Below are 21,734 nucleotides of genomic sequence, written 5' to 3' on the forward strand. Positions count from 1 at the left end.
ACCACGGCCTGGGCGAGTCTATTTTGAAGAAGTGGCGTTAGAAGTTTAAGTTTAAAAAATTTGGCTCTCAAAAGAAATTTCTATCGTTGTACTGTTGATATTTGGCTCTGTTGACTAATGAGTTTGCCGACCACTGACTTATACAATCCCCATATGCAAGTACACACACACACACACACACACACACACACACACACACACACACGTGCACATGAACACATTTGCAAATGCTCAAACACATTCCTTCTTTTCAGCAATATTCAGTGAGTACTTCCTGCCTGTGTGCCAGGCCCTGTGCTGGGCAGTGGACAGAACTGTGCTCTCGTGGAGCTGACCTTCTGGGAAGGGGCAGTGGCCCATCTGTACCCACCTTACCATCCAGAAGTGTATGAAGACCTGCAGGTGATTACATAAATACAGGACGAAGCAGGAGAGAGGTGGGGAGGATGAGGAGGGACCCATGGCTTCTCCTGGGCAGGCAGGTCTGGCAGCCCCACCCCAGGCACCAATGTGTGTGTCTATACACACACACACGTGCACAAACACACACACATGGAGGGGCTGGTTGGGGAGGTTCTTCTAAACGACCAGGGGGCTGGCTGAGATGAGGCCTCACAGCTCCTGTAGCCTGAGCTGTGGTTTTGGGGGGGCAGCATATAAATAGAAGCGGCTGGCAGGGAAGGGACAGTCCAGCTTTAGGTCAGCGGGGCCGGGTTGGCAGAGTTTGGGGTTGGGTGGCCATAAGCTTCTGGAAGAACAAGCTGGAGCTTAGAGGGCACAGGGTCTGAGGACTTTGCTCAACATTGCTGGGGGGACAGGCAGCTGGCCAGGGCTGACTATCTTAACCTGGGTCGGGTGCTCCAGCCAAAATGGAATTGTTTTACCTCCTGTCCTGGCTCCCCACCGCACCAGTCCAGAAGAAACGCTCCTTTGCAGGACTGAGGAAGGATCCTGCATAGACCTTAGTACCCATCCCCCACTGTGGTCCCTTTTCCCTGCCAACAACGGGGATGACCTCTTGGGGAGTTCAAAGCCTGTTGTGTGCATCTTGGAGCAGCTGAGACCAGGATGGGGAGCTGCAAGGCAGGTTCTAGAGCAGGAGTGTCGCCAAAAGGAGTCAGTGTATCCCAGGCCCCGGCCGGCACACTGGGGGAGCTGCCAGGGGGCAGGGCCGGGCTCCGCCTAGGAGTCCCCGAGTCTCAGACAACCCCTCCCCGTAGCCTCCGACACCCTCTCTAGCTGACGCGCCGGGAGCCACGCTCGCCGCCCAACGCAAGCCGCAGAGACACGCCCCACGGCCAGAGCGCGCAGCCGCACTCCGGTCCAGAGCGCCCTTCCAACCCCGCCCCCGCCGCGCGCGTGTGGGCGGGGACTGAGGGGCGGGCCCTACGTTGGGGGCGGGGCCTGGCTTGGCCCATAAAGGCGGAGGCGGCGCTGCGCGCGAGACTCCACTCGGCGGCGGCGGCGGTGGCCCAGTGGATGGCTCTGCGGTAGTGGTGGTCGTGGCGGCGGCGGCACTATTCCCCGCGCGGTTCGCGCAGCGGGATCCGGGCTGCGCGTCTCAGTCGGCGGAGGCGAAGGAACAGCGCCCCCGCCCCAAGCCCGACCCCAGTGAGTGCGGCCCAGCGACCCCGGCCTGGCCTGGCCCCGACTCAGGCGCGGGGATCGGGCCCCGCGGAACCTCGCTGCCTGGGCCTGTACTCTCGGTGCGCCGACCGTGGCCACTCACGCCCTTCTTTGTCTGCCCCCGCCTGCAGGGTCCTCTCTCCGGCCGCCCCCCGCCCCCGGGCCGCCCCCCGGGCCCTGCGTCCCCTCCCCCGCTGGCGGGGCCCGGACAGAAGATGGTGCAGAAGAAAACAGCCGAACTTCAGGGCTTCCATCGTTCGTTCAAGGTGAGAGCCGGGTTGGTTTGGTGGGCGCCGCGGGCTGGACTACCTGAGTGGCCGGTGGGAGGGGCGCGGAGCTCGCCCTCAGGATCCCCCAGGCCTGGTGCTGGTCCCCCGCGTTGGCCTTGGCCTTGGGGCTGCCCCTGGCGTGCGTGCGACCACAGGCCAGTCTGATGGATCCTGAGGTCTCAGGTCTTTCCTCTAGGAACCCGAGGTGGGTCGGGGGGCCCTTGTCCGTGGGGCCCTTGGTTGTGTGTCCCCTGCAAACCTCAGCCAGGTGTATAGTGCTGGGTGGGGCGTCAGCCGGCTACAGTCCTGTCCCCAGCACCTTGAGGTCTGTGAGGTCTACTCTCCAGAAAGGCCAGACAGGGTTGCAGGTTCCTCCCCCGACAAACACGCCCTCCTAAGTGGCCTGCAGAGTAGGGGTGTGTGTGGATTGGATGACCCCCAGACATGCACCTCCCAGACTCAAGTCCTGTTTCCTGTTGGAATGGGAAGTCTCTGAGGGGGCCCCAAGGCTTCCGAGTTCTAGTCTCAAATGAGCAAGTCTAGGGGGGTTTGGCAGGTGCTGGGCCGAGGCCCCATGGGGCCTGGCCCAGGGGAGGCAGTGATGTCAGCAGCCACCCCACCCTCCTGCTGAGTTATGTAATGGCTTTCCTGGGCCTCCTTGGGCAGGAACCTGTTGCCCTGCAGAGGAGGCAGGACGTGTGTGTGTGTGTGTGTGTGTGTGTGTGTGTGTGTGTAGGCAAGTTGGACACCAGTGTGGGAGGAGCCAGCCTGGTGTGTTTGGGTTAGAATTCCCAGGCCTGTCCAGCCAGCATTCACCTGCCAGCGCCCCACCCAGTACACACGCCTATCATCCTAGCTTCCACTCCAGGGTGGTGACAGCCTTGGCATGTCCCAAGTGGCCAGGGCTGGGTGGAAGGGTGGTAGAGCCGAGATGTCACTGGCGGTGGTCTGTTAACTCCTGGGCCTGTGTCTGAGCTCAGACAGGGTCAGTGGGCAGGGCCAGCTCTGCGGTCAAAGCATACTCAAACTTTCTGGATGGTTCCAGCTGCCTCCTGCCAAGGCCTGCTGACTAAAGGCCCGCAGCCAGCCCTGGGCCTGGCCCGCCTACACTGCTTAGGCCTGAAGGCTGGCCTGTGCAGGCCACCCAGGAGCTGTGCATGCCCTGTGCTGAGGTGGGACTGTGGGAGTCCCAAGGGAGGGAGTGGGGACATGGGACAGGGAATCTTGGCTCTAAAGTGGCCCTCCAGGGTCCAGCTCTTCTGAATTGGGGTCTGGGAGAGATGTATGGGATTGCTGAGGAGACCCTAGTTTGGCCCCTTTGGGTCCTAGAGCCTTTACTTGATTGTTGGGGACAGCTTCCTGACGTCGACTCTCCATCCTAATCCCTTTTTGTGGCCACCCTGGAGCCACTCCTTCCAGATGGAAGGACGGAGACTTATCAGAGCATTGATTGCAGTCCTCACGGGAGCCAGACTCCTCAATGGGCAGGAACAGGGACTGGTGCATGAGCATCAGCAGGCTGGCTTCAGTGCCCCCTTCCCCCTTCCTCCCTGCACCTCCTAGCAACTATCTGCAGGGTGGATAGGGAGGCTGGGAGGGCCCGCCTGTTTTTCAGCTGCTCCCTCTGACCTCTGCCTGCACCCTCTGCAGCTGGCCTGGCTTCCGGGCCTCCTGTCTGCAGGAATCTGGCCTGGCAGAGTGGGCCCCTCCAGGTCTTCCTGAGGCTCTCCTGGAGTTCCTTCTCTGTGGGATGATTCTCCTGCCACAAACCCAGCCCCAGCTGTCACAAGGCCCAGAGAAGGGCAGTGACTTGGCCCAGGTCACCCAGCATCGGCCATAGCACCACAGTTATGTATACAGGCCCCCTCTGTGCCCACCAGGGCCCTGGCTGCCTGGTCCATCAGGATGTTGGGAGCTAATTAGAACTAACTTCTAGGCCAAAACCGGTTTGGCTCAGTGGATAGAGCGTCAGCCTGGGAACTGAAGGGTCCCAGGTTTGATTCCAGTCAGGGGCATGTACCTTGGTTGCGGGCACATCCTTGGTAGGGGGTGTGCAGGAGGCAGCTGGTCGATGTTTCTCTCTCATTGATGTTTCTAGCTCTCTATCCCTCTCCCTTCCTCTCTGTAAAAAATCAATAAAATATATATATTAAAAAAAAAAAAGAACTAACTTCTAAAGGAACCTGGCCAGGCCTCAGTGTCTCTCAGCCTTTATTGGAGGGACTGTCAGCCCTTATACAAGATCTTTTGCTTTGCAGAAATGGCATTTATCCTAACAGCCTTCTGTTTGCCCCATAGGCGATGTCTCCAATCCCTGTCATGCCTGTCTTTGGGCAGGATCTAGTGCCCTCTCCCCAGTTTTGGGGGCCACCCAGTGATCTTGAGCAGGCCCCACTCCAACAGGGCTGGTTTCTTCACTGGGCACTAGGCCTGTGAGGCTCACTCCTGGGGGTCTCTGGGGGTGAAGAGGACAGTGCAGGCTGTGGCCCAGGCAGAGAACAGCCCAGTGTTCACGCTGGAGCCCATGTATAGCTTTCCTGTAAGCCTCTGGGGGATTGGTGAGACAGGAGAAAGCAGCATAAGGCAGGAAGGGTGATGGCACCCCTTGGCACAGGGAGGGCTGAGCCCACAAGGCCGTGGGAAAGCAGGCAGGGCAGCTAGCGGGGAGCCCCGCCCTAGAGCTGGTGACTCACCTCCCACTGACTGCTCTTTGCCTTTGATCTCCAGACTGCTGTCCCCATTCTGCAGGTGAACAAACCAAGGTGCCACAGTAACTTGCACCCCCTCCTCCCTGCACACCCTAAACTTGGTGGCCCCAAGGGCCCTGGCTGGGGGTAGAAGGGCTATTTCTTCATGGTCAGGCGAAGCCAGGCTTTCACCCCTTTGGCATATGTACACAGGGCTGGGTCACTCTGTAATGGGACAGTTCTGACAGCAATACGGCCTGAGAGCTCTCTCTTCTCTACTACAGGGGCAGAATCCTTTCGAGCTGGCCTTCTCCCTAGAACAGGCCCACCCCGGAGAGACTGACTTCAGCCTGGAGTGCCCAGCCCGCCCTGGTGAGGGGCCTGAAAGGGAGGGGACTGTGGGTGAGGGCCAGGTGGGGCCTGAGAGCCACAGGGGCCAAGTGGGCCTCACGCCCGGGTCTCCTGATGCAGATATGCCCACGAGCCAGCCCATTGACATCCCAGACGCCAAGAAGAGGGGCAAGAAGAAGAAGCGGTGTCGGGCAACGGACAGCTTCTCAGGCAGGTTCGAAGGTGAGTGGGGGGGGCAGGGCTGGGGATAGGGGGAAGTGACTAGGTCGCCCAGGACAGCTCTCACTGCCATCTCTGCTCTCCAGATGTCTACCAGCTACAGGAGGATGTGCTTGGGGAGGGTGCCCATGCCCGTGTGCAGACCTGCATCAATCTCATCACCAACCAGGAGTATGCAGTCAAGGTAAGCACAACACCCTCACCTTGGACCAGTGGACTTGTGTGCCTGCCTGCTGCAGGAGCCTGGCCTGTGGAACATACTACATTCCCTTCCTCTAGGCCTCTGGTCGCCTTACCTCTCCCCAGCAGTGCCTGGGATCTGGCATTCAAGCTTCTGGACTCACAACTGGGGAAAGCCAGTGTCTAAAAATTACCCCTAGAATCCAGGTCAGCCTGGGCTGAGCCCCAAATCGAGGCAGAGGTGGGAAGTGACCATGAAGTTTGGCTCCTAATGCAGGTGGCCGCAGACCTGGTGCCAGAGTGACCATTGAGAGTGGGATGGGGGTTGAGGGGGCTTTGGTCAAAGCTAATGTTCACCTGCTGGGTTACTTCAGGCTGGTCCCCAGGCACAACTAGTGCTTTACCCATATTGGTTACTAGGATTAAAAAGCAACGCCATACTTAGGGCCCAGGGGTCTTAGCATTTAGGGAGACCAGGGCAGAGCCTCCTTCATGCCCATATGGTCTCTGACCCAGGGTACAGCCTGGGAGCTGTGGCCTGTGACCTCTGTTGTCTGGCTAGACTGTTGAACCCTGCATTCCAAGAAACCTTCCAGGCTCCTCTCGTGACCCTGCATCTGAGCTAGGTGGGATCACAGGAGGCAGGGAGGTCAGGCACTCCCTGGCAAGCACGGCTGACCAGATGCTTCAGGCCCTGGTGGAAGTACAGTGACAAAGGCAGCTGTGGTCCCTGCCCCCGGGAAGCTCCCAGGTGGAGTGGGGGTGATGGTGTAGGAGAATTGGACACTAAGAATGGAGGACCTTCTGAGTACCCGGTGTGTCTCTGAGTATCTTTCTCCTAAGGACCTGCTGGGCAGCCTGGCTTACTGTCACTGTTTGACAAGTAGGGAAATTGAGGCTCTGAGTCACACTGTGTCTGATCTCCCAGAAGGCCATCTCCCTCCCCTGAGGGACTGCAGTATTCTCTATGAAGTGGGGTCCTAGCCAGATTCCCAAGGGACAGGATGAGGTTCAGTTATTGTAGAAGGATGTGGCTGGTGGCTTTGTCTCTAGAGGCCCTGGAATCTGTTTTTTCTGTCCCTCTTTGGGACAGGTGTGTTTGTCACTAGACAGATGGGCATGCATAGGCCCAGGTCTTGGAGGTCAGTGGACTTGTGTGCCTGCCTGCTGCAGGAGCCTGGCCTGTGGAACATACTACATTCCCTTCCTCTAGGCCACTGTGGTGCACAGGGAGCCTCGGGCATACGTGCTGACCCTGCCTGTCCACCCACCCAGCAAAAGGGGACCCGAGGCACCTGCTAACTCCACCTCTCTCTGAGCAAGGTTGCTGGGGGGCATTTGGGGATGGGCCCAGAACTCTCTAGTTCTTAGAGTTCCTGGGTGCCAGAAAGGATTGGGGACTTAAGTGTGTGTTGGCTTCCTGAGGCTCTGGGGTCTGGGAAGCTGTGTGCTGGTGAGCAAGGGGGCCAGTCTGGGCTGGCCTGAAACACCCAGGCTCGTGGGGTCACAGACATCTATTCAGCCTGGTGTGGGACTGGGGAGGCAGGACTTGGTGCAGAAGCAAGTGGGTATGGCATGGCTGGCAGCTGGGTGCCTGAGGTCCCTCTAGTCCCCTGGATAGTGTGGGAGTCAGCATGGTGGCCACCAGTCTCCTGGTCATAAAGGGGGGGTTGCTTAGTCCAAGGGAAGCTGACACTGTGAAGGGGTATTTTGCTGGACCCTAGGCCCCAAATATATCTCTGAGGCTTTTTGTCCATCAGGAGTGGATAGGACCGGCTCCTTCTCCCTGCCTTTCCTGTCCCACTCACTCCTCTCTTGGTGCCACTTGAGAAATATGTTGCCCACTACTTGTGCTGACGCTGCAGTTCTGACAGGCAGATTCTGGGTCCCCATAGGAGAACTCAACTTTCTAGATCATAATGGTCTAAAGCTTTAACAGTTTCAGGTATAGCACAGGGAAAGTTTCTGGTGGAGGCCCCTCGGGCTGTGAAAAGTCTGGCTGACACAGCTGCTGTGTCCCCCCACCCCCACACTTTTCAGATCATTGAGAAGCAGCCGGGCCACATTCGGAGTAGGGTTTTCCGGGAGGTGGAGATGCTGTATCAGTGCCAGGGACACAGGTAATGTGACCCACCCTCAGCCCTGAGCCATCTTTTAGTGGATGAATGGGCCTGAATGCCTCTTTACCCCCAGCGAGCATTTAAGGCAGGGGTGGGGAACCTTTTATCTGCAAAGGGCCATTTGGCTATTTATAACATCATTCATGGGCCATACAAATTTATCATCTTAAAAATTAACCTGCTGCCTGGCTGGTTGTGGCTCAGTGGCTGGGCGTTGAACCGTGAACCAAGAGGTCATCGGTTTGATTTCTTTTTTTTCTTTTTTTAATATATATTTTATTGATTTTTTACAGAGAGGAAGGGAGAGGGATAGAGAGTTAGAAACATTGATGAGAGAGAAACATCGTTCAGCTGCCTCCTGCACACTTCCCACTGGGGATGTGCCCACAACCAAGGTACGTGCCCTTGACTGGAATCGAACCTGGGACCCTTGAGTCCAAAGGCTGATGCTCTATCCACTGAGCCAAACCGGTTAGGGCCATCAGTTCGATTTCCTGTCAGGGCACATGCCCAGGTTTCGGGCTCCATCCCCAGTAGGTACGGGCGTGCAGGAAGCAGCCAATCAATGTTTCTGTCTCTCTATCCCTCTCCTTTCCTCACTTTCTAAAATCAATAAACCATATTTTAAAAAGCCTGCTGTATTTGGTCAAACATTTAATTAACTCATCCCTAATGCCTTGGCAGGGCCAGACCAAATGATTTCGTAGGCCTTAAACAGGCTGAGGGCTGGATGTTCCCCATCCCTGACTTAGGGAGTTCCCACTGTGTTCCAGGCCGTTGTGAATGGACCCAATGTTAGGCTGGCAGTCTGAGGTGGGCAAGATGAAGGCAGGCCTGTGGGCCCAGTCCCAGCCTTCCTTGGGCAGGTGGAGGTGTGTGTGGGGGGGTGGACCCCTCATGAGCTGGGCATGTATAAGGGCTTTAGGAAGTCTCACTCCTGTCCTGTCCCCCTCCCCCATCCTAGGAATGTTCTAGAGCTGATTGAATTCTTCGAGGAGGAAGACCGATTCTACCTGGTGTTTGAGAAGATGCGGGGCGGTATGTGGGGCCCGGGAGACACATCCAGCTAGGTCCTAATGGGCTGTGGGCTCAGAGCCACCTCGGAAGACCTATCAGAGAGTCCTGTACATCAGAGGAGGCTTGTGGGCTCTGAGCCGGGGTCAAGGACTTTGGGTCCGAGGAGGCCAGAGTGGAGGCTTCCCTGCCAGGTGGGAGTGGGTGCTGGGCAGTGGCCTGGGGACACAGGGTTATTCTGACATGTTTTTTTCCTCCACTATGACCCGGCCCCAGGCTCCATCCTAAGCCACATTCACAAGCGACGACACTTTAATGAGTTGGAGGCCAGCGTGGTGGTGCAGGACGTGGCCAGCGCCCTGGATTTCCTGCACAACAAAGGTGGCTGATGGGGTTGGCTGCTCAGGGTACCACCTACTTTTTGCCATCCTGCCAAAGATGCCTAGGTCCCATGGATGTCCAGACTTGCCCCCAGTACCGCTGCCCAGGACTCCCTAAAGATACACCCATCCCACCACTGACTCCCTGGTGGTTCGTTCTACCCACAGGCATCGCCCACAGGGACCTAAAGTTGGAAAACATCCTCTGTGAGCACCCCAACCAGGTGAGGGACGCTGGGGATTGGCCTTCCCTGCGGGATGGGGCCCTGTGCAGGCTGGACAGGACCTCCAGCCACCTCACCTCATTTCACTGCTGCTTCCTAATCCCCTCCCAGGTCTCCCCCGTTAAGATCTGCGACTTTGACCTGGGCAGTGGCATCAAACTCAATGGGGACTGCTCCCCCATCTCCACCCCGGAGCTGCTAACCCCAGTGAGGACCCACGGGGTCAGGGGCGAGCTGGGAGGGGCAGGGCGAGGGGACAGGATTACATTCTGTCCAAAGAAGTGGTTTGGGACCTCCAGGAGAGATGTGGGGCAGCTTGTAGTCTCCGTGCTGGGGCCTTGAAACTCGGGATTTCGCTTAGCAACAGCCGCTGATTGGCCCTTCGGCTGTGACGGGGCGGGACCACGGTCAGGCAGGGAGGGGCGAGCTTCCAGCACCTGTTGATTGGGCAGGGCGGGATTGGGGCGGGGCTGTGGTCAGGTGGGGGCGGGCTGGCACCCGCCATCAGCCTGTAATTGGCCGAGCAGAGCTGTCAGTCACTGCGGGCTCAGGCTCAGGTGACTGGGCGGTCCCTTGCCTCACATTACACTGGAAAGTCCCGGCCGGTGGCGTCCCCCTCCCCCATGGCATCTAGTCTTCACCGCTCTCCTTCTTCCCCGCAGTGCGGCTCTGCAGAGTATATGGCCCCTGAGGTGGTGGAGGCCTTCAGCGAGGAGGCCAGCATCTATGACAAGCGCTGCGACCTCTGGAGCCTGGGTGTCATCCTCTACATCCTGCTCAGTGGCTACCCACCCTTTGTGGGCCACTGCGGCAGCGATTGCGGCTGGGACCGCGGTGAGGCTTGCCCGGCCTGCCAGGTGCGCAACCCCTGCCCTGTGCAATCCTTAGGGCCTGGTCCTAAATATTGATTGCATCCACAGAGTAGTGCTGGCCTGCCTGACCTTCCTGGGTTTCTGGAGGTTTAGGTCACCTGCCTTTCAGCATAGAGCAGTTTGGTCAGGGAGCTGTGGTGGGGTGAGGCCTATGGTTTGGAGTGAGGCCTGTTTCCTATGCAGTATTTGAGGCTCAGGATTCATGTGTGTCCTGGAGTCCTTAGGAGGTTGGCTCTCCTGACCAGCTACCCTCAGACCTGTCTCTTAAAAAAAAAAAAATAGATTTTTATTGGTCTCAGAGAGGAAGGAAGAGGGAGAGAGAGAAACATCAATGATGAGAGATAAACATTGATCTGCTGCCTCCTGCACGCCCCCTACCAGGGATTGAGCCTGCAACTCGTGTGACGGACCTTGACCAGAATCAAACCTGGGACCTTTCAGTCTAGGCCGATGCTCTATTCACTGAGCCAAACCGGCTAGGGCCCCCCAGACCTTTCTTCCTCACCTTCCTTGGCCCCTCAGGTGTGCCCATCCTGCCAGCTGATCCCAGGGCTCAAGTTCCATCCCGCTGTCTGGGTAGTAATCTGGGGTCCTTGCACCTGGTTCTTGGGCCACCGGTCAGGCCTGGGGCCCTGAGAGAGCCTGTCACTTAGCAGTGTCCCAGCTCCTTTGGGGTCCAGGCTTGCCCATCAGAGATCAGGATGTGGGCCTCAACCCTTTTGGCTGCAGCCGCCCCCTCCTGCATGTGTTCCCCCAGAACATGCTATTCGAGAGCATCCAAGAGGGCAAGTATGAGTTTCCTGAGAAGGACTGGGCCCACATCTCCTTTGCTGCCAAAGACCTCATCTCAAAGCTGCTGGTTCGAGACGCCAAGCAGAGGCTAAGCGCTGCGCAGGTCCTGCAGCACCCCTGGGTGCAGGGGGTGAGTGCCAGCCCCCCTCGGGGCAGCCGGCGTGGGTCCTTGCCTCTGTCCAGTCTCTAGTGGGCCGGGGCTGTGGCTCGGAACAAGTGCTGGAGAACCCTTGGGGCCCAGTGTCAGGACTCCTTGTGATGTGGGTCTAGAGGTCAGTCACAGTTATTTTCTGGGGGCCCGGGCACAGTTATGAAACCTTCCCCATCTGCTGGCTGCAGGAGCTGCTTAGCAAATCCCTGGCCTGTGCCCTAGAGGCGAGCAAGCTCAGCTCAGCCACAGGGCAGACGGGTGGGTGGCCAGCCTGAGACAGGACTCTATCCCCTCCGATCCCAGAAGAGCATGGTGTTGGTCCTTGCCAATGGTCATCCAAGCTGGGGCCACCAGGGTAGAGGGCCTATGGGGAGAAAGGACTACCTGCTCAAGCTAGCCAGTAGAAGGGGCTCTGAACTCCTACTGGGAATATGAGGCCACCCATGGATTGAGAAGGGAGGGGCTGGGCGGGGAATGGTTAGGCGGGGTGGCTGGTGAGCAGGTAGGCCTGGGGAGCCACTGGCCCCTATTGGTGTCAGAGCCAGCTGGGGACCTGGGAGGGTTGGCCCTGGGTAGGATGGATGAGCCTGGCTCTGTTCTCTAGACCTGCTTCTCTGGTCTCCTTGCAGTGCGCCCCAGAGAACACCTTGCCCACGCCCATGGTTCTGCAGAGGTGAGGCCTGCATGGGGTCTCAGGTTGGAGAGGGGAGGTTAACCCTTTGCACTCGCTTTTTTCTCGATTCCTTTATTCTAATGCTAACCATGTCGAGTCACACTCGACATCCGAGTGCAAAAGGTTAAAAGTTAAGGTGTTTAAAAAATACAAAATAAGTTCTCTTTAAGTTGTAGGGGAAGCCATTCAAGACCTGGGTGTCCTTTAGGGGTGGTGGATTAGGTCCCAGGCTGGGGGGAGGGGGAGCTTGGGGCCATGGCCCCTCCTCCAGGGCACTGCACAGACCCTGGGGTCCCAAGGGAAGCAGAGGGTATACCTGGCAGCCACCTCCCCTTCCTTGGTAACTGTCCCACCTTGTCCGCAGGAACAGCTGTGCCAAAGACCTCACGTCCTTCGCCGCCGAGGCCATCGCCATGAACCGGCAGCTGGCCCAGCGTGAGGAGGGCGCGTTGGAGGAGGTGGGACCGGGCCAGCCCGTGGTCATCCGAGCTACCTCACGCTGCTTGCATCTGTCCCCGCCGTCCCAGTCCAAGTTGGCCCAGCGGCGGCAGCGAGCCAGCCTCTCTGCTGCCCCCGTGGTCCTGGTGGGGGACCATGCATGACCCCTCCCTTCTTCTGTACATAGGTCACCCCTCCCCCGTCAGATCTCAAGATTTTTTTAAGCTATTGCCAGCCAGTGACCAGCAGGCTGTGCTACACCCCCACCCCACCCCCCCTTGGGTTCTGAGGTGCTGTGCTCAGCTCAGCTGGGGGGTATCTTTTTATATAAAGTTTTTGCTGTTGGGTTTTCCTTTTTTTTTTTTTCTGTCCCCCACCCCCATTTTTTTCCTTTGAATGGTGTTAAAAGTAAACAGGCACCCTGGGAGAAGAGCAGAGGGCACATGTGCTGCGCATGCCCCCACCCTGCCACCCTGGCCGTACAGGCTCAGCTGTACTGTGAAAGGCCTTGTGCCCATGGTCCCTGCCCAATGTGACTCAGGAGAGGAGGACATTGCTGTCTTCCAGAGCTGGGGGACCCGGGAACACACCTGCGCCCCTCCCCCTTCCCTGCCCTTAGTGTTCTCAAGGCCAGACTCACCCTGCACCTCTTTTCACCCGAAAGGCACCCTGGTGGCCAGGGGGGTCCTGGGTGTGGGCAGGTGGAGTGAACAGCCACCCACATGGACCCCACCCCACCTCACCCCACCCCTGATTGAGAACCTTAACCTTAAGTTGCAGCTGACAGGGAGGGGCTGCACCCATTACCACTACTCCCCACCCTCTCCACGGGACTCTGTCTACCTGGGGTGGGGGGAGGGGCACTGGAGGAATGGGAGGGGCTGGACTGGCACTCGTCAGCCAACATGGGGGACCCATAGATCCCCCACCCCGGGCACCCCAGTGCCCCTTCTCAGGGCTCAGTCTGACCATGGCCACGTCCTGCCCCCTGTCGACCCTTGAGTTGACATGGAAATTCTGCCAGCCCTGTCTCCTCCCCTCCGTAGAGCCAGGGCTGACGCAGGTTCCCGATGAATCCCCCACTCCCAAAGGCAGCATTCCTGCTCTGCCCACCTTTAGGGGAATGGCCTCCCTCAGGCACCCAGGAACCTCTCTGTCCTCCACCTCCCCACCCCAGAGTCCAGGTCAGATGTCTAGTGACTTGCTGGGCTCGAGGAGACTCTGACACCCCTCTTTGACCTTAGGTGGGAAACACTATGCAATACAAGCTTCCTCTTCCTTCATGCACACGTGTTTCTGCCAGTGGGCGGCCCCAGCCCTCTTCAGGGCAGCTCGGCCTGGGCTCTGGCTGGGTCCTTCTGGCAGGCCAGCTGGATAGCCCTCTGGCATCTAGTTTTCATCCTGTTTCATTAGTATTTTAAGAACATCAGTTGACTTCCTTTTCCTGTTCTTGAAGAATACTTGAATGTCAGGGGGCCTTGTGGGTTGGGGGGCTCAGACACTGCCTCCCCCCCCAAGTCTTGCACAGTTGTTGCAGTCTGGGGGCTGATGCCTGTCTGGCTGCCTAAATCTGTGGACTGGTCTTTCCAAAGACCCCAGGGTGGGCGGCCACCCCCACCTCCATCATTTCTTGCCCATTAGTGATTCCATATATCACGACTGGGGGTTCTGCCTTTTTGTAAAAGAACTGGGGCCTCACTGGCTACAGGCGGTGTGGTCAATTCAGTCTGGAAAGCTGACTGTGAGCAGCATTTTCTTCTCAAAGGTGGGACAGCTACTTACTCTTCCCCCATCACATCTACAGGGCAACCGGGAGGGCTGGCCAGAACCGTCACTGTGAAGGAGGGCCTGGGTCCCAGGGTGTCCCAGGCTGCTAGGCTGCTCTGGTGCTGAGGGAAGGGGGACTGGCAGTGTTTCCATGTTAATATATTAAAAAAAGGACAATTTTCTTTAAAAGTGGGGGAAAGACATCCAAGCACTTTAACTCCACTGTACCAGGTAAACTGATACAGCTCAAAAGTTTTCCTTGACACCAACTGTCAATGCCGGAATTTTGTATTCTGTTTTATAAGGATTTAATAAAACTCAGAAAAGCTCATTCTGGTTTTCTGTTGCTGTATAACAAGCTGTCCCAAACCTAGTGGCCCTGAGCCATTCATTGTCAGTGATGCTGTGGCTTAGGAATTTGGACGGCATGTGGGGTGGGCATGTCTGTGGGATCTGTGAGGGTGGGGTAGGCGGTCCTTGGGTGGCCCATCCAGTGTTGGCCCCGGGAGCCTTCTGTGACAGGCTCCCACTGGGCATCATGTTCGAAGCTCATCCACATGGGTGCCCATGCTTTAATGCTGTTCGTGGCTGAGGAGTACTCCGTGTCTGGATGGAGCCCATTGTGTTTACTCATCTGTCCGTGTTACCAGTTTTGGCCACAGTGAACCGTACTTCCGTGGACCTGTGCACAGGTTTTCGCTTGTGGAAACAAATGGAGAACATTTCACATGTGGATGTGTTCATTTCTCCTGGTGGACACCACGGAAGGGGTGTGAGCAGGGCAGAGACCTGATCGCATGTGGCTTCTGGAAGGACCATTCTTGCCCCCGTGTGGAGTGTGGATGGGGTCTGAAGGACTCAATAAACCATTGTCACCCTCTAAGCCAGCCAGATGAGGGATGACAAGCCTGGTGGGGGTGGTGCCCAGTAGACCACAAAATGGCAAACACGGGGCATGGTGAGGAGGTGGCCTGCCAGCACCTAGGGACAGCCTGGACGTGGGTGAGAAGGGGGCTGTCTGGAGAGAAGGCGCGCCTGGCAAGGTAACAGGCACTAGGGATCCCTGCGACATGAGGTGCAGTAGGTCACCCCTCCTGTCTAGAAACCTGAGATGAGCAGGTGGCACACCTTCCACCTGGCCCTTCAGTAGGAAACCTGGACACCCGAGCCTGTGCCCCGCCCCCTGCATTTATTTGCTCAGCTGCCTCCTAGACCCTTCCTCTCAGACCCCACAGCTACCCTCTCCTGAGCCAGGCCACCACCAGCCCTTCCAGGGCGACGGCCCAGCCTGGTCTCCTGGCCCCCACTCAGCCCCCAAAGATCCCATCTCAGTTCCCCCAGGCCCCTCGCTTGTCCCCTTCCCAGCCTGGCATAGGTGTGTGGACAAGGAGGGGCGGCTGCTACATGCCAAGCCACCACCCTCCTAGGTGGCACAGAGCCCTGCCCAGCCCCACCAACCCATGCCAGTGGCCGCTCCCTGCCCCTTGTCGCCTGCCAAGTCCTGCAGCCAGGCACAGCCTGTTCTCTGAGCCTCTGCTGTGGATTGTATGTTGATGCTTTCCTCTCGGTAGATCCCGCCCTTCCACCTCCTCAGGGAGCAACAGGGAAATCCCGGAACTGGAGCAGCGGGGAGCCTTTCCAGGGCTGGTGACTGGCTGCCCTGGCACCTGGGCCCAGTCTCCACCTGGGTAAATGGAGGCGCCAGCTTGGGCTGCCCACAGGCACTGGCCTCACAAGTCCCAGCACAGAACTGTCACAATCACATCTGTGACGGGAAGCTGCTCCACACGCCCCTTGACAAGACAGTGGCAATGCTGATGTTCGATGCTAATAATAGGAGGGACAGGCGGGGCTATGGAAACTATTTGCACTAATGGCACAGTTTTCCTGTAAACCTAAACCTTTTTTTAACCCTTATTCAAGATATGTGTCGTGTTCTTTTTTTTATTATTTATTTTAGAGGAAGGGAGAGAGATGAGAGAGAAACATCTATTGGTTGCCTCCCCTACTTGCTCCGACTGGGAACTGAACCCCCCACCTTTGTTGTTGTTAATCCTCACCCAAGGATTTTTTTCTTCCCCATTGATTTTTCAGAGAGAGTGGAACAGAGAGGGAGAGACAGAGAGAGAGAAACATTGATGTCAGAGAGACACATCGATTGGTTGCCTCCCACACATGCCCTGACCAGGGTTGGGGATGAAGCCTGCAACCAAGGTACATGCCCTTGACTGGGACTTGAACCCTCGACCCTTCAGTCTGCAGGCTGATGTCTAACCACTGAGCAAACCTGGCTAGGGCAAACCCCCCACCTTTTGGTGTATGAGACAACACTCCAACCAACTGAGCCACACTGGCCAGGGCTAAACCTAAAACTTCAAAAAAAATTTTTTATTTATTTACTTATTTTCATAAAGGGAGAGAAGACAGACATGAAAAGCCACAGTGACTTCATTTATGTAAAATGTCCGGAACAGGCAAGTCCATAGAGACAGGAAGTGGGTTCATGGTTTTCGGGGGCTGGGAGGGATGGGGAGTGACTGCTGGTGGGGATGGGCTTCTTTTGGGGGGGGTGGAACATTCTGGAACTAGATAAGAAGTGATGGTGATGGTTGCACAATATGGTAAATGTACTAAATGCCACTGAATTTAAAAGAGTGACTTTCTTCTTAATAAACATTGAAAGGATGATGGGACCAAATTTGTGTAGAGTCTGGTACACAGTAAGTACTCAATAAATGCACCAAGGAATGACTTATCACCCTGCGGGGTGGGGAGGAGGCCGGCACAGGCATGTCCTCCCAGACGCAGGGACTTGTGGGAGCTTTCATTCCTGTCGCTGTCACTGATCCCCTCGACACGCGCCCATCTCAGGGTCCTCCTTAATTCTCCCGTCTCCAGAGGAAACCTGGTGGTCCGTCCTGGACTGAGACTCACCGGAAGGAGGAGAAATGGGTTTATGTGCTTTTTAAAAAAATCCTCACCAAGGACAGGTGTTTTATTGATTTTTAGAGAGAGGAGCGGGGAGAAGCGAGGAGGGGCGGGGCGGGGCGGAGAGGGAGAAGGAAGCAGCAATGTGTGAGAGAAACAGCGAGGGCTGCCTCCCAGATGTGCCCCAAGTGGGGATCAAACTGGCAGCACAGGCACAGGCCCCGACTGGGAATCGGACCCGCAACCCTTTGGTGCAGGGTCAGAGCTCCAACCCACCGAGCCACCTGGCCAGGGCTGAGAAACGGGTTTAAAGCAAAGTGTGATGGAATCAAGTCGGGTGTGAGGAAGGACGTACCATAGCTCAAGCTTGATGGGATGAGCTGGGGGCAAGGGAAGGGGTGTGGACAGGCGGCTCTGGTCCCCACTCTGGGCTGCATTCGTTCCCTCGGTCCAAGCCGCGTAGTGCCCCTCCCCCTGTAGGGTTTGGGGTTTGTGGGCAACCCTAGAAGATGCCTGGGATTTCCATCATGTCTCTCATGGAGACTCAGTTTCCCCTCGTGGAAGCTTATTCTCTCCCCTGCCTCAGTTTCCCTTTTGTGACCTACTGTGAGACTGCAGAAGGCTCAGATACCAATGACAGGGAGCTTGCCCTGTGCTGCGCACTTGGCTCGGGGCCAAGGAGACTTCCGGAGTCGGCGGTCCCAGGACGCCCCTGCCAAAGGCCCTTGGGAGACTTTCCAGAAGAGGTTAGCAAGGCCCCGGGACAGATTCCCAGAATGACAAACGGGGTGCTCTGGCATGGCCAGGGTTTTATCTGTACATTCAAAGTGGCACCCAGCCTGCCGTCATCCCAGTGACTCAACCCTGTGCAACTTGTAGACCCTCATCGTGGATCACAGTCCCCGTCTCCTAGGATGGTTTCCCCTCTTGCCACGGCCTGGTGCCAAGCACGCATGGCAAGAAACCAGCTTACAACCTCTCCAAATTGGGGCCAGAACCAACGAGGGGTGAGTAAGACCCTTGCCTAGGCAGAAGATTTAAGGGAGCCCAAAAAAACTGCACTCACCGTGATAATACGCGCTGAGGTGTTTGTTAACGGCTTCAAAAGCAGCTTTGCTTAAAAAAATAAAAAAATCCTCACCCAAGGATATGTTTTTATTGATTTTAGAGAGAGGAAGGAAAAGGGTGAGAGAGACACATAGATGTGAAAGAGAAACATCAATTAGTTGCCTCCTGTACACACTCCAACCAGGGACCGAACCCCCAGCCTGGGAATGTGCTCTGATCAGGAATGGGACCCACCACCCTTTGGGGCACAAGACGATGCTCTGACCCACTGAGCCACACCAGCCAGGGCTGTGCTGTGAGTTTTGGCAGGAACTATTTATTGTAGGGTCACATGCAGTTGCAAGAAATAACATTTTGCCCAGTTTTCCCCAGTAGTAGCATTTTGCAAAACAATTACAATGTCACAACCGCAATGTTGACATTGCTACAATACATCTTATTGGGAAATCGCCACTTCCACTTGTATCCACTGTGTGTGTTTACAGCTCCTTCCTTGTCCACCCACAGGTCTCAAAGCAAACAGTGCGTGCATTTAACCTAAAGGACACTCAGCTCACCCTCTGTTCTCACTGGGAAATGGAAGCATGTAAGACTGGGCTGTGGAACCGGGTCTTTCAAAAGAACTTTCCGGCAGGATGGACATGTTCTCCATCTGCAGCCACAGGTGGCTATGGAGCACGTGACATGTGGCCAATGAGAATGAGACGCAGAATGCCTCCATGACTACATTTTTATTGATATAAATTTATTTAGCCCGGCAGGGCTGCTGGGGCCGCAGTGGGGAACACAGACAGGTCCATCCCTCCATTTTTAGGAGAAATTGCTCATCTCTGCATTGTCTTGTGTTTTTTCCCTGAGTCCTTGGATGGTCCCAGCTCTCATGTCCTCTGTCTGTTCGTCCTTCTGGGCACACATGTGGTGCTCAATAAGTGCTCATGGAGGGAGAGGCCAAGTGACGGAGGTCTTCTAACCTCCACTCTGTTCCCTTAGTGTGAGGTAGGGCTCGCCCCCAGGCCTCATTTTGCCCATCTGTAAAATGGGGTGGGGCATCCTCCTGTCTCCCACACCCCTTGCTGGCGAGCTTCCCTCGGGCTTCATACTCTGTGATGGACACCTGGGTTAATACATTTTGCAGCAGTGGGTGGCATCTGGGTGGGGTCACCAGGACCTCCACCCCAAATCGAGGTGTGGAGGCAGGGGACAAGGACCCAGTGGGAATGGAGCACCCGAACCCCTGCAGTTGGGGCCGGGGGCAGGGAGGGCCACTCCAGGCGTCCCGGGCAGGGAGGAGGAGGCAGTTTCAGATGGGGAAACAGGATGGAGCTGTCCAGCCACTTGCCCACAGGACACAGCTAATGTGTCTACGGTTGGGGGGGGTTCTCTGGAAGTTTCCTTTTATTTCACCCAGATCTCTGCCTGTCCGCCTCTCTTTCTCGATCCCTGCCTCCCGCTCTCCTCCCTGCCTTCTGATCATAAAAGCAATACGTATTTGCTATAAACCCAGAACCATTTTATTTCCCAGAATGAAAATACGTAAAATACGTGCGTGCTGTGGGTTTTAACCAATTTGTAAGCGAGTAGAGACGGTGTTACACGGAGGGGAGGAAGCGATTATGGTTTTCCTCCCCGGGTGGGGCGGCCCCTGGCAGGTCTCCGTCCACAGGGCGTCCGGCTGTGTCCTGCCGTGCCGGGTGCTGTTACCGCCACCGGAGGGAGGATGGTGTCTGTGGTGTGTTTTGCCTTCTCAGTCGGCAGGTCCCGGCACCTGGTCCTCCCCGCCCGTGGCCGGGTTGCAGGTGGAAGCTAGGGAGGGCTGATTTCTCCGCGGGAACAGCAAGAATTTGGGAGTTCGTGCTTAATGGGAACAGACTTTCAGTTTGGGAAGATGAGAAAGTTCCGGAGCTGAATGGTGGGGGTGATTGCCCAACAGCATGATTGTACTTAATGCCCCTGAGCTGTGCACTTCAAAGTGGTTACGATGGGAGCATTTTGAGATCTTGCTTCCTGGCATTGTCATCAGTTTGGTGCAAATAAACCTATAAATTTTTTTTAAGTGGTTAAGATGGCAAAGTTATGTTAAGTATATTTTTACTACAACTTTCAAAAAGTAAAACAAACCAAACAAACCCCACGTGGGCCTATGCTGGCTCCATTCCTAGTGGCTGGGGCACATCTGTCCGCATCCCCCCACTCCCAGGCACGAGCCTTCCCCGGGGACAGAAGGCCCGGGCTTCTGGGGGACTTGTCCTGGCCAGTCGCGTCCCTTCCGCTCAAAACTCATTGGCCAGACCGAGCCCACCCAGCCCCAAGGCGTTAGGAGAGCACCCGGAACACGCCAGGAACAGCAGCCGCACCCCTGGGGCTGTGCCTGTGCCGTGGGGCTGGCCCTGCCGCTGGGGATGGGGCAGGAGCTGCACCTGGGATGGGGCTGGCAGCATGTGAAGGACGAGGGGCCCGGGGCCGGGGAGAGAAGTAGGTGGGGCAGGCTGGACCCCTGAGGCCAATTCCCGCAGGTCACCAGCCAGCGGGGCAGAAGCCACTCCCCGCTTCCAGGCCGGCTAGCCCCGCTTTCAGGCAGCCAGTCCTGAGGCGGCCTGCCCAGTGGGCACCGTGGGAAACAGGCAGATGCCCGCGTCCTTGTGGCTCTGCCACCCCAGACGACAGCGACCAGCAGCTCCAGAGTCTGCGGAGTTGGCTCCTGCCTGTCCCTTGTGACACATGCCAAGCCCTTCACTCTTCCCAGCACTGCGCTCTCTGATTCAATCTCTGCTAAAGGCGGTGGTGGGGGTGGGGGTGGGGGGGGAACCCCTCAGCACGACGCCTCACCGCTAAGGACGGACCTCGCTATCTAAAGGAGTCTGCACGCTCCACATCCCTGGGGCAAGCACTCCATTCTGTGCACAGGCAAGCCCCGGGGTCCGGCCAGCGGCCTGTGAGACCATAAATGGCCCGAAGATCAAAACCAGGCAGAGTGGCCCGGTAGCTCAGTTGGTTAGAGTCGGTCCTACGCCAAGGTTGTGGGTTTGACCCCCGGTCAGGGCACATACAAGACTCAACCAAGGAACACATAAGTAAGAGGATCAACAAATTGATGTTTCTCTCCCTTTCTCTCTCTAAGATCAATTAACAAACATTTCTTTAAATAAAAAATAAACCCAGGCAGACTGCACTGGCATCGGCTGCCTGGTCTGGGCCCTCCTTCTTTGGGGTCCCTGACCCTCATGAAGGAGGTCCCCCTGGGCCAGGATGCCTGGGGTTGGCTTGTCAGAAGCATTTCCACCTTTGACCCCAGCTAATGTAGGCCAAGGGGAATCAGCAGCGTCGACCCACAGCTGGGGGGCGGGGGCGGGGGGGGGGGGACCTTCCCCTCTACCCTCTTGTATTCGGTCTCTGGGGGCTGCAGCTTCAACGAATAAAAGACATTGTAACAGGAGGCATTACTCATTCACACCTTTATTAATTAAATTATTAATTTTTAATTTTCCATGCTGGGGTGGATGCCCAAAGGAACTGTGCAGTTCGAGAGCTTCCATGCACAGCGATAAGGGGAGGAGGGAAGCCATGGCCATTCGCGGCCGGCCGAGCAGTGAACTGGAGGGAAGGCCAGTGGCCCCAGGAGGGCAGGCAGGAGAGATAGTATTTGTGACCAAGTCTGTCGGGGAGCGCTTCCCACTTCTCTTTTCCAGGAAGGGAAGATTACAGTTGATCACAGGAAGGGATTTATGACCTTTTATTTATTTATTTTTCTTCAAGAGGCTCTGCTTTTAGGCAGATAAGAGATTTTAGGAATTCAAATGCCTTCAACTCAAAACAATTCTTATGCCAAAGTAGCCTATTTTGGGGTGACATGTCCTGGTCCCCTGCAGTTGCTCTCCCACCCAGTATTTGGCTAACTGTCCAATATTTTTTATTCAATATCATGCGTTTTTGGTGTGAAGGACATCTCTGTGTGACAGCCCCAGTGTCCTGAGTCAG

General features: G+C 56.6%; 1 protein-coding gene across 2 annotated transcripts; it reads left to right on the plus strand.

Moving 5' to 3' along the window:
- Positions 1 to 1,459: 1,459 nt before the first annotated feature.
- Positions 1,460 to 14,107, plus strand: MKNK2 (MAPK interacting serine/threonine kinase 2). Of its 2 annotated transcripts, XM_079771893.1 has the most exons (14): positions 1,460 to 1,611; positions 1,758 to 1,892; positions 4,867 to 4,954; positions 5,054 to 5,155; positions 5,239 to 5,336; positions 7,373 to 7,452; positions 8,417 to 8,490; positions 8,743 to 8,847; positions 9,015 to 9,070; positions 9,182 to 9,277; positions 9,733 to 9,927; positions 10,700 to 10,864; positions 11,515 to 11,558; positions 11,923 to 14,107. In XM_079771893.1, exons 2-14 carry the CDS (start codon positions 1,842 to 1,844, stop codon positions 12,158 to 12,160), a joined length of 1,392 nt encoding a protein of 463 aa, XP_079628019.1. In that variant the 5' UTR covers positions 1,460 to 1,611; positions 1,758 to 1,841; the 3' UTR covers positions 12,161 to 14,107. The 2 variants fall into 2 exon arrangements, with proteins under 2 accessions (XP_079628019.1, XP_079628020.1); XM_079771894.1 differs by lacking the exon at positions 9,182 to 9,277.
- Positions 14,108 to 21,734: the final 7,627 nt, after the last annotated feature.

The sequence above is a fragment of the Cnephaeus nilssonii genome (genome assembly GCF_951640355.1).
Source record: "Cnephaeus nilssonii genome assembly, chromosome: 5".
In the NCBI taxonomy this organism is placed as follows: Eukaryota; Metazoa; Chordata; class Mammalia; order Chiroptera; family Vespertilionidae; genus Cnephaeus; species Cnephaeus nilssonii.

What these genes read in the sequence shown, in the direction of transcription:
- MKNK2 (XM_079771893.1), top strand. Translation starts at nt 1,842, where the DNA reads ATGGTGCAGAAGAAAACAGCCGAACTTCAGGGCTTCCATCGTTCGTTC. An exon ending in AGCACCCCTGGGTGCAGGGG is followed by an intron (nt 10,865 to 11,514) that starts GTGAGTGCCAGC and finishes GTCTCCTTGCAG; the next exon opens with TGCGCCCCAGAGAACACCTT. An exon ending in ACGCCCATGGTTCTGCAGAG is followed by an intron (nt 11,559 to 11,922) that starts GTGAGGCCTGCA and finishes CCTTGTCCGCAG; the next exon opens with GAACAGCTGTGCCAAAGACC.